The 11,558-nt window shown below is 40.8% G+C and overlaps 1 protein-coding gene across 4 annotated transcripts in view; it reads left to right on the forward strand.

The window, feature by feature from the left end:
- Nucleotides 1–11,447, forward strand: part of maco1b (macoilin 1b) — a 15,749-nt gene extending 4,302 nt beyond the window's left edge. The window contains exons 4-11 of one of the 4 annotated variants that reach the window (XM_032499864.1): nucleotides 602–725; nucleotides 2,597–2,775; nucleotides 4,597–5,167; nucleotides 6,703–6,861; nucleotides 7,279–7,461; nucleotides 7,595–7,715; nucleotides 9,278–9,452; nucleotides 9,580–11,447. In XM_032499864.1, the coding sequence (XP_032355755.1) occupies nucleotides 602–725; nucleotides 2,597–2,775; nucleotides 4,597–5,167; nucleotides 6,703–6,861; nucleotides 7,279–7,461; nucleotides 7,595–7,715; nucleotides 9,278–9,452; nucleotides 9,580–9,782 (1,715 nt within the window). In that variant the 3' untranslated portion in view covers nucleotides 9,783–11,447. The remainder of the gene's footprint in view (nucleotides 1–601; nucleotides 726–2,596; nucleotides 2,776–4,596; nucleotides 5,168–6,702; nucleotides 6,862–7,278; nucleotides 7,462–7,594; nucleotides 7,716–9,277; nucleotides 9,453–9,579) is intronic. The other 3 variants (XM_032499865.1, XM_032499866.1, XM_032499867.1) reach the window with 3 other exon arrangements.
- The last annotated feature ends 111 nt before the right edge of the window (nucleotides 11,448–11,558 follow it).

Below are 11,558 nucleotides of genomic sequence, written 5' to 3' on the forward strand. Positions count from 1 at the left end.
GGGAGGGACCAAGGATTCCCCGCTGCGGCCGTTGGCTAACATTAATGTTAGCTAGCTTATTCCACCAGACACTGGTTACAGATAACATTATAATGAGCCGAACAAGTTGTCAGTCATCTGGCAGGAACACTGTGCTGTCCTACGCTGTGACACGACTCTGTAAATGAAACATTAAGTTGTTGTCACTAATTTGATGATCTGTCTGTGTAGTTTTGACATAAGTCAACTGGAAGAAAATGTACTGAACTGTACCGGAGGTAGAGTTATTCCTGTCATTCTCCCTGTTCTTCCCCGCTCATGTATACGGGTAGAACTGCATGTAAACGCAGTGAATGTCTGTATTCTAAAGTTTTTTTTTGCGACATATAACAGACGGACATATAAGAACTTTGCCTGAATACAGCGTAAATTAATGCTTTAGGCAGTATCTTATGAAAGAATAAGTAAACAATGACCAAGCATTCTGTGCCACCTATGCCAGTTTTTTTGTAGACATTGCTATGGACACTGTTCAGGTGGTACTCAAAGGAGGAGGACACGCTGGAGTTCAATTCCCATTTATAACATCTTTGTCCTGCTTTATTTGTTGTTGTTTTTTCAGAGAGAGGCGTTTGTCTGCCCACTGTGTCTCTATGGATACTCTTTGTGTACATAGAGGCAGCCATCAGATTCAAAGACCTGAAGAACTTCCACGTGGACTTGTGTCGTCCTTTTGCTGCACACTGGTGAGCCATTGTTCTGTTTGAACTCGGTGGAATGCTGTCGTTGACAGACATGCTTTGACTGAAAGCATGTCTAGGTTTAGTGCTGACTATGAATATGTCAGCTTGGTGTACGGGAATCATGTTAAAACAGCATTATTTTACCTAATCTAAATTTTCACAAAACTTCGCTCATTGCTGCACACTAAATGAATTCATCCCTTTGCTAATTTGTATTCATGATAAATCAATTAAAGGCTGGATTCCCTCAATGTGTTAAAGAATAAATGCTTAACTATGCCTTATTGTACAAGTAAGATCTTTTATATTTTCACTATTCCCACTAGGGCTGCACAATTAATCAAATTTTAATCGCAATCACGATTTTGACTTTCCACAATCAAATTTGCGTGATCGAGCAATTTTTTTTTTTTTAAGCGTAATTTCATAGAACGCTCCGGGTTTTTTGCAAAGCCAATCTCCCGCTCCGTAAAGCCGTCTGATCATGAGCCCTTCCCTGCACCCCGTGCATCTTAGTTTCTAGATGTAGACAGTCCCAGAGGACAGAGTAACGGGCGGAAAACAACAGATAGCAGTCGGTTATACGTCGGTCTTAAGGTTTACCAGTAAACGCAACACTTTGACCCATCTGTTGTTTTTCAGACAACAGCAATGACCAGTGCTAGTCGGTGCTAGTAGCGTCTGTTAGCTGTTAGCTCCTCTAGGACGCACCGGTGCTAATGTCCTCGCATCCGCTGCAATGTTATCGATATGGTTTAATTTTGCGTTACATGACCCATTTCATCTGTAAAGCCGTGCCTGTGTTGAATCTCTTCTCTACTCTCTCTCCTCTACTCTCCACGCCCGGCCACACAGCACCGGTCCACACTTCTGACATTTGTCCCCAGTTTTAATTGTTATTAACACAGCTGTATATTGTTAAGTATGAGGGGCAAACCTGTATTTGTACCAGTGTTTCCGCGGGTAACTCTGCCGTCGCGGCCGCCACGGCGAAGAACACAGAAGTTATTGAATGCAACTAACTTCAGTTGGTAGAGTAACAGCATGTGAGACGGAGCTGCTGGATCTGGACCTGGGGCAGTGATGTGATCCATTGCAAGAATATCATAGATCATAAAAATGCAGTGCAGTGAAGATACAGACGTTTCATACACACAACGTCTTATCCGCCATTCGACCCATGCTGGACCCGTTCATAATGATCAGCCGTCTCTCTGTGAGTAGTGTCCATCACACTCCCTCTCGCAGTTATAAACAGCCTATGTGAAAATAAAATTTGTTTTGGTTAAAATCAACAAATAATCGTGAGAATAATCGCAATCAAAGTTTTGATCAAAATAATCGTGATTATCATTTTGGCCATAATCGTGCAGCCCTAATTTCCACTTTGTATTGCGACTACTGCACAGCAATATCTCTCAGGATGGATTATGTTTTTTTAATTTATTATGTTTTGTTTAAGAGTTAGACTTTAATTGTCCCATAGTCAAATGCATTTTTTGCGCCACAGAAAAATTTAAAAATGTGTGTTTGCATATTGGTTTCTGTTTTTTATTAAAAAAAAGAAAGCAAACAAATCAGAGCTTTCTCTTGGACTCTCACCTACATATTTATGAAAACTCCTAAAATATGTTTAAAGTAGCACCTCTAAAGTGTATGGTCATATATTGTGAGCTTTAAGATGGATTTGGCTGTGTTAACCTATTTTATGTTGTGAAGTTAAGCTGTTACCAGACTATAATAAATAATTCTAAATGACTGATACCTTAAGTACATGCTTTTCTAGCAACGTTTCCTTGATCGACTCAGTATTTTTTTCAATCTATAATCCAAGACTAGATTTATGAGTGTACTTCTTGTGTCCATCTCTGTAGTATTGGCTACCCAGTGGTCACGCTGGGCTTCGGCTTCAAGAGCTATGTAAGCTATAAGATGCGCCTTCGAAAGCAGAAGGAAGTTCAGAAGGAGAATGAGTTTTACATGCAGCTGCTGCAGCAGGCTCTGCCTCCAGAGCAACAGATGCTTCAGAGGCAAGAGCGAGAAGCAGAAGAAGGTAAGATTAAAATATATATATATACATACATACATACAGCATTCACACATGAAGCATCTGGTTCAAGAAATCAGAGACTCAAATACACCATCTACTAGGACTAAAAAAATCCCATTATTTGATTAAAGCATTAGTACATAACTTTTTGATATTAATGAACGTCCGTTACATTCAAGCCATTGCCAAATGAGTTGCTACAAAGCTAATTAAGACTATCGGCCCCACACAACTCTCTCTGTGTTTCTCAGTAAGGCAATGTTCAAGATCGTGGCGTCCGGTGACTTTGGTGCATAGAAGCTGGAGTGAAGAAGATTATTACCTCTTCTTAAGAGTCCATTTTGTTTTTTAGTCCTCAGTCTCCCCTTTGGCTGCTAGCAACTGCGTGGACGAGCGGTGGGGGCGGTGCACGGTCACAGTAGTCTTGTATCATGTGGAGGCGCCGACAGCTTTGTTGCCATTATTTAGAACTCCTTATGGGGGGCGGCAGAAACTACGCACTATAGCTTTAATTAGACATTTCTTGAAATAGTGTAATTTTGGTTACTTTGATTAGCTGGCTTGCTACCTTCCCTCAGCGATGGATTGGATAGAAAGATCTGCTACTGAGTGTTGCGTCTGACAGGACTCTTGACAAAGATGGCAGGGAGTCACCAGAAAGTTCTTCTTCTAAAAAAAAAAAGGAAAAAAAGGCAGTATTGCCAGGCTTTAATCAAGTTTGTTTTGGTTTGTCCTGAATCTGTCCTGTCAAGCCAACATTACTCAAATGTACATTTTCAGCATTTCCCTCCCTAGCCAAAGTCTGTGGTTGCAGGTGTACATGCCTCCTAGTTCAAACAAACAAACCAACCATGCACATAATGATCACAAGAGGCTCTGGTCCTTGGGTGTGATTAGGCAAAGATTTGAAAGGAGCTTGCAGGGAAAGAAGTTAGTGGGAAAATGTCAAAATTAAAAACAAAAACAAAAAAAAGTCCAAAAAAACCCTTGCAAATCACTTGCAATTTTTTCTTACCGCGGTTGAAAAGCAAGAAATTTCGGCGATAGTGCAGTATACCGCAATCTCCTTACGAGAGTAGTGTAAGTTAGAGAGAGAATGACCTGTGTGCCTTAAGGAGTGACGTTAGTGCCCTTGTGGTTGCGCAAGGGGAGCAAGCAGTAACTGAGTAGCATATGAGTAGTTCTATGAGGTAAAGAGAGTAAAGTTGATGTGAAGGGAGTTAAAAGTAAACCACAAGCTTGAGCTTCTCAAGACACAGTGGCTTTATTTGTTGTCAATACCGCCGGTGAAGTGAATGGCGTTACCCCCGAAAAACATGGGCTTAACCCTTACAACACATGTTGCAGCCATAGACTGTTTAAAAAGATTTCAGCACAGTGTTTCCATTTCAGCTCAATGTGAGAGTCTTTACTGTCTTTTGCTGTCTGCTTTCTCTCCTCTCTGTTGATCTATTCCACAGAAAGCTCTATATTCAATAGGGCTGTAATGATACACCAAAAACAGGGTTTGGTTTGTGTCACGATTTTTGACCCACGATTCGATCCAAACCTTGATTCTTTTTTCTTTTCTCAGTAAACGTAATACAACTTTTTTTCTGCCACATTGCATTGTTTTGTCATTGATTACATCCCACTTTGCAACACAGTTATACAACAGATACCTTATTTATGGATATTGATTGATTTCAATATCGATCGATCCAATGCCAAAGATTCTTTTGTACATCTGGAGTCTCAGATCTCTTTAAGATGTCTCATGGCAGTTATCGTACAGTGTGTATATAGATTTCACATGTATCCCCTTCATTTTCCTCTTTATTCTTACAGCAGCAGCAGCAGTAGCTAAAGGAATATCTGAAGTGGACACACCTCCAGTGTCACAGAATGGCGCCCCAGCCAATAAAAAGACATCGGCGTCACTGCCGGAGTTAGAGTATAGAGAAAAAGGGAAAGAGGGGAGGGGCGGCGGGGAGGCTAAAAAGCAACACAACAGCAACAGCATCCTTCCATCAGCAGTGGACTCTAAACTCCAAGAAATGGAGTATATGGAGAACCATATAAACAACAAGAGACTGACCACAGAGCTGGGCAGCACAGAGAACCTGTTGCTTAAAGAGGACAACAATTCCTCCTGCTCCTCCTCCTCCTCGTCCTCCTCCAAAAATTACAAAAATGCTAGCAACAACGTGGCAACGCTCAACTCTTCGCCACGCGGCCATAGTGCAACCAACGGCAGTGTGCCCTCCTCTACACCGTCATCCTCCTCTTCCACGGGGAAGAACGAGAAGAAGCACAAGTTAGCAGTGGGGAAGGGGACGTCGGGAGGCTCCCACAGGGATCCCACAGACAACTGTATCCCCAACAACCAGCTGAGCAAACCAGAAGCACTTGTTAGGTAAGAAGCACATGCTCAGACACAGACGTATTCATCAAGACACACACTCATTAAGACTAAAGTATACTGACAAATAGACTATTTTAGCTTTGCCTTGTTTTTGAAACAACATATTCTGTCAAACTAAAGCATTTCTTCCACTGTCAAGTATGTGTTGAGGCTAGGGATGTCATAGTGACATTTATGTTCTTGATCCAGATATTGATTCCATGTATACAGTTCTTTACACTGTGTAGACTTCACTGTGCACACTTAAAGCAGACTTACATTACATTTAAGTAAAGTAGTCTAAATGTTTAACAGCTGAAGAGCTCCACATTAAAATATAATATAGCCTGCATTACAGCTGACCTTTGGTGGTTTAACAGGATTTGGACAACTTCTCATATCAAGCATGAACAGAATACTAAAATTAGAAAGAAAATGGACCATCCAGGTGTCATCAAATAGCAGTATTTTCAAAGCATTTTCATGTTTTTTACTTTACTTTTTCTTGCATTGCTTGCTTCTTCACTCTAGCATACCATTAACTTAAACTCTGGCAGGCTACTATTTATTGTATTCTTCACTCACAAAACCAAATAGGTCTTAAATTTTTGTGCACCTGGAGCATACAAACAAAGGATCAACATTGATGGTTTTATACAGCCTAAACATGTCCCTATTCTTTTCAGCTTGTGACATCCTTAGTTGTGAAACCATATATTGCAAACATTGCTGGTGCGATTTAATTGGGCTGAGTTTAAAACCGTGTCATTTCAAAAAATGTTTGCAATCTTTTGGAATGTTGATTTAATGACAGATAATGTTGTTGTTGTTTTTTTAAGTGGGTCTAGTTTTGATGGATGCAGATAATTTAAAATGTCAAATAGGCATAATGCAAAGAATTTCTGTCATCGTTGTAGTGCCTCCCTGCATGTCTAATCTAAGTTTGTCAGCGGTTTACTCTTTGCAATGTGGATTTTTGTTTATTGTCTCAGTTGCCAGCAGATAAACCAACATAAATCTGTAACTTCTACTTTAAGGCCTCAGCTTTTTATCGCAAATGTCACACTCTCTCACACAATTATGCTGAAAGTTTGACTATGATTAATGATATTCTGTCTTCTAAATAGGACATATGAATGGTTCTAGAGCTTCCTTCACCCAGTTGATTTTAGAATGAAGGCCATTGCCATTTTTACAACACTCAGAAGCATGAAGTCAACGTGCAGTTTTCTTGGTTACACTTTGAATGTGACTCATGTAAGACTTATGCTTGTCCTTTTTATAGTATATACAGTAAGAACAAAAAACAATTTAGAGAATGCTTTTCTGAGACAGCTGTTTTCTACTGTGGTCTGGGGCATATGTATTAGTTAGTGTATTATTAGTAGTTAGTTGGCCACAATATTTTGAATCATGTATACCATAACTACATGCAAATTTCGAGACTAAGGTAAAACATTACTTGCAATTTGAGGATACACTTTTTATGCATTTCTTTTTTTTCTTTTTTATTTAATATAAGCTTTTTACTCTCGCACCCGGGACAGATTGGAGCAGGACGTGAAGAAGTTAAAGGCAGACCTGCAGGCCAGCCGGCAGGTTGAGCAGGACCTGCGTAGCCAGATTGGCTCGCTGGGCAGCGCTGAGCGCTCCATACGCACTGAGCTGGGCCAACTGCGCCAGGAGAACGACCTGCTGCAGAACAAGTGAGTGGGGCTACTATCTGCTGGATCAAAGCAAGGTCACACGAGTGGTCCTTTTGGTTTAGGATCATTACTTAATGGGGTATTGGGGTGTTCATTGTAATGCGTCAGTATAGATGAACACTGTAGGAAAAGAGCAGTGGTCAGCAGAAAAATCATCAGAAAACATCTTTACATTCACAAGTTAATTTGGGATTGGGAAATATCTGCCAGAAAAGATCCTTCTGATTGGTGCAGACTTTTCAATGTATTTCTAATGAGATCACAAATATTAACAATTTGTATGGGCTGTTCAAATAAATTCTATACATGTGAAACCGTGATAGATACATAAAACACAGGTAAGAAATGCTTATCCTGCCAGTCTGTATTTCCTGGTTGCGTTAATATGCTGTTCTTTATGTGTCTCTGCTCTTGTAGGCTCCATAATGCTGTGCAGGCAAAGCAAAAGGATAAACAGGCAGTGGGCCAACTGGAGAAAAGGCTCAAAGCAGAGCAGGAGGCTCGAGCCACTGCCGAGAAACAACTCGCAGACGAAAAGAAGCGAAAGAAGTTAGAGGAGGCCACAGCAGCCAGAGCAGTAGCACTAGCAGCAGCATCAAGGTAGGTGCACATCTGACACTTTAAATTTAATTTTCATTAACCATTTTACTTCTGACTTGTCACTCGTATCTTTCAAGTTATGATCTTTTATTATGATAAATTCACTACTTTCTTTTCTCCCTTTTTTTTCCAGAGGGGAGTGCACAGACACGCTGCGGCGGCGGATCGCTGAATTAGAAACAGAGTGCAAGAAACTAACAATGGACATCAAGCTAAAGGAGGACCAGATCAGAGAGCTTGAATTAAAAGTTCAGGTAAAAACAAATTCAATAATTTAAATATTTATAAGAATTGTCACCATGTAGATCAAAAAAATAAAATATATAAAAGTGTTTCCAATAATATTGTGGTTTAATGCATTTGCTTATCCGTAATCCTCTTTGGCAGAGAGTAGTAGGATAGCCAGGACTCGGTTTACACCTATTGCCATTTCTAGCCACTGGGGAACTGATATTAATGTTGAAAAAAACTCATAAAGGGACATTTTCATGCCATGGGACCTTTTTAATTTTTTAATTCATAAAGAAGAATTACATATTGAAAATATCGTTTGCAATATAGTGTGACAAAGCTTCAAACAAGACAGAAGTGATGCAGCAAAATATAACATGCCCATGGATCCTTTCTTGGAGCTCTGTCCCAGTTATAGTGCCTCAGAACTAGCTTAGGCCTGGGTGCAAAAGCCAAGTAAACGCAGCTTAAAAAGTAATAAATAATAAAGTAAATAGTTAAATTGTTCTTAGAAACATATAACATATTTATAATTTTTTTGTCTCACAAAACACCTTATCATTTAGACACAGACAAACCACACAGCTACAGGTTGTTAGACTGTATATATCATAAAGACTTTCTCTTTTACACCAATGACCGGGGTCGGACCAGGGTTTACTGACCCGTGTTCAACCCTTCCCTTGTCAATTCAAACCAGGGTGGTCAACGCGGATTGATCCCTGGCCATCACAATTTAGATACGACCTGGGTTGCATACCATTTATCTCCATGCTTGCTTGAATTAGGTACACACCTGTTCTCACACACTCTCGCACGCACGCACGCACAGCGCGCGCACACACACACACAACACACACACACACACACACACCACACACCACACACACCAACACACACACACACACACACACACCACACCACACAGAGGCGCAAAGGCTCTTTTCTCTTCTGCATTTTCATTTTGACTATGCGCCCCCATTTTCAACCAATGACATCATCTTTCCCACCCCAATTGTTAGTGACACTGGTCATGTGCAAATTGACCCGCGTCCGACCAGCTTTAGACTCTCCTCTCAACCTGGATGATGAAGCCGAGTCCATCAACGCTGGTTAACCCTTTTTAAAACAAGGTCAATCCTGGTTCAACCCTGGTTGAGCCCTCGGTGTGAAAGAGGTATAAGAGGAGCCCGTCAACATTTTTGTTAAGAATGTTTTTTATAGTCAATAACCATAATCTCTACTGAATTTTTCTAACTTTGTTGGTTGATTCACTGCAGTGATGCATACTTACCTCAATCATTTGTTTAAATTACAATCTAGGTCAAGGGTTGTCTCTCCATTTGTTCTTCATGCAGCACTGAATTCATTTCTGTCCACATGAGTTATAGGAATGTGCGAAAACGAATCAAAGTGTCACTGTCTCATTACACATGTGCCTCAACACTTACATCTAGCATGCTAAAAATGTTACAAATGTATTGCCATGTACTGACCATCTACTGACTATTCAATCACCAGTGTGGTAAAGCATCCAGTCACAGACCATAACCCCCTAACTGTATCTATTTCCTCTGTCTCTCAGGAGCTTCATAAATATAAGGAGAATGAAAAAGACACAGAGGTGCTGATGTCGGCGCTGTCAGCCATGCAGGACAAGACCCAGCACCTGGAGAACAGTCTGAGTGCAGAGACCAGGATCAAACTGGACCTCTTCTCTGCGCTGGGAGACGCCAAGAGACAGCTAGAGATTGCACAAGGTCAGTCTGATATCCATAAACAACATCTTTACTCACACACAATGCTTAGACTTTGGGCACACCTACAAATAGTCTGAACAATATTGTCAAAGTGACCTTGTTTTTGGATTGGCGTGTTTTTTTTTAGGTCAGATCCTGCAGAAGGACCAGGAGATAAAAGATCTGAAGCAGAAGATAGCCGAAGTGATGGCCGTCATGCCCAGCATCTCCTACACAGCCGACACCAGCAGCATGAACCCTGTGGCCCCCCACTACTCCTCCAAATTCATGGACACCAATCCTTCCGGCCTAGACCCCAACGCCTCCGTTTACCAGCCACTCAAAAAGTGAACGCTTGGTCCCACCCTCCTGCCTCCATCCTCCCATTATTTTTATTTTTCCTGCAGGCCCACCACCTTCAAGTCTGCTCGGCATGTCTGCGGCTGAGGATGTTCTTGGGTTTTTATTTTTCTCCTCGCCAGGTCAGAAGGATGTTGTATTGTGTGACTGTATTTGTCGTAGTTAAAACAAAAGACAAAAAAAACCCGACATCAGATCAACTAGGAAGTCCCAGTTTTTTTTTCTCTTAAGTGTCTAGTGAAACCTCACAGAATCGGGTATGTATCTTCATCTCAAGGGTGTTGCTCTATATTTCCCACCACCGCTGCAACCACCTGCAACCAGTTACCTGCTCTTTGGTCCTGGGGAATAGCTGCTTTATTATTTTACATTGCTGTTTTTCCTCCTAAAACTTGGAAAACCAAATTCTACTTTATCATACAGTCATACGGCCTGACTTGTATCCCAATTTCTTTGACAAATTGTTTTGTTTTTTTCTCCCCAAGGAAGTATGGCAACATCTGTACAACCGGAGGAATGTAATGCAAAGTTGGCACAGACTTTCACCCCAGTTATGTTTAATTTATTTTTTAAGACACCAAATTAAGCCTGCTCTGAGCCGCTTTGGGGTTTGGTGGTAAATAGTTTTTAAAGTGTATTGTGTGGTTCTATTTGTTCAGATTCAAGTGTTGATTTCAACAGGCTGGTGTTAATTGCAACAAGTAGGAAAAGATATTGTAGAAAAGTAGAAACAGCAGAAAAGTAAACCTTTAAATAGAATTGGACCCAAGCAGCGCCGAGTGGTGTTCAGCATCAGTGAAAAGTGTGTGTGTGTGTCTCACAGTGCCTTGATTTAAGGACATGGAGTGAGTTTGGTAATGAGAGACGGCCCAACCTTTCTGAATTAGTTGGTAAGCATCTGGCTGAGCTGGACATGATAAGAATTAGACCTTGCTTAGTGAACAAAGTTGGACAAAGTTGCCTTCACACCCTGATTTGACTTTCGGACTCCCTGCTGATTTTCCAACCACCGAGTCAACTGGAAGGCAGCTTTGTCCCTTATGTAAGTCAAATTTAACAGATCCATTAGACAACACCCAATTTGTACTCCTATTTACCTATTGTCAGAATGTTGCCATGACATTAACCACCACAGAGTCTACTGCTTACATCTCCACTCACAGAATCGCATCTCTACTGCTGTTAAACCCAAATCCCTCGGTTTAGCTGTTGCCCCCTCTGTTCTTCTTGATTTCCAATTTAAAGTGGCACTGTAGCAAACATGCTGTTCGAAAGGGAAAACTGTAAAGATGAACTGTGCAATGTAAGCAAAGCTTTGGAAATGCCAACTTTGATAAAGCAGTTAAAACATTTAATTTAATGATTCCTCCTCTTTAGTTTGTGTGCCAGTTGGGAATGCTTGTTTCTCAAGTAATGTGTCCAAGAATGTACTGCAAATGCATTGGTTGACATGTTTGTCAAATATCCAGTTGAATATCACTCAATGGAAGTTTCTGTTAAGCAGGTAGAAAAAGTGGTCACCTGTTTGTAGTAGACTGTGTAGTTAAAAGTAAGGGACTAGAAAGTCACATTTCTTTTTGTGAATGTTACAGTATTTGCAACTGTTGGGGAAGTGGCTGTTTTTATAGCAGTTTTACTTACTCCTGTTTCTGGTATTATTGTTATTTTCCTGCAGGGAGAAAATCTCTCGACGCTGATTTGGTTTCACCATCATCAAAAATGGTTTTTGTTGTGCGTGTGGTTTCCATCTAAAGTATATGGAGACGC

This window comes from Etheostoma spectabile, chromosome 20 (genome assembly GCF_008692095.1).
Source record: "Etheostoma spectabile isolate EspeVRDwgs_2016 chromosome 20, UIUC_Espe_1.0, whole genome shotgun sequence".
Taxonomy (NCBI): Eukaryota; Metazoa; Chordata; class Actinopteri; order Perciformes; family Percidae; genus Etheostoma; species Etheostoma spectabile.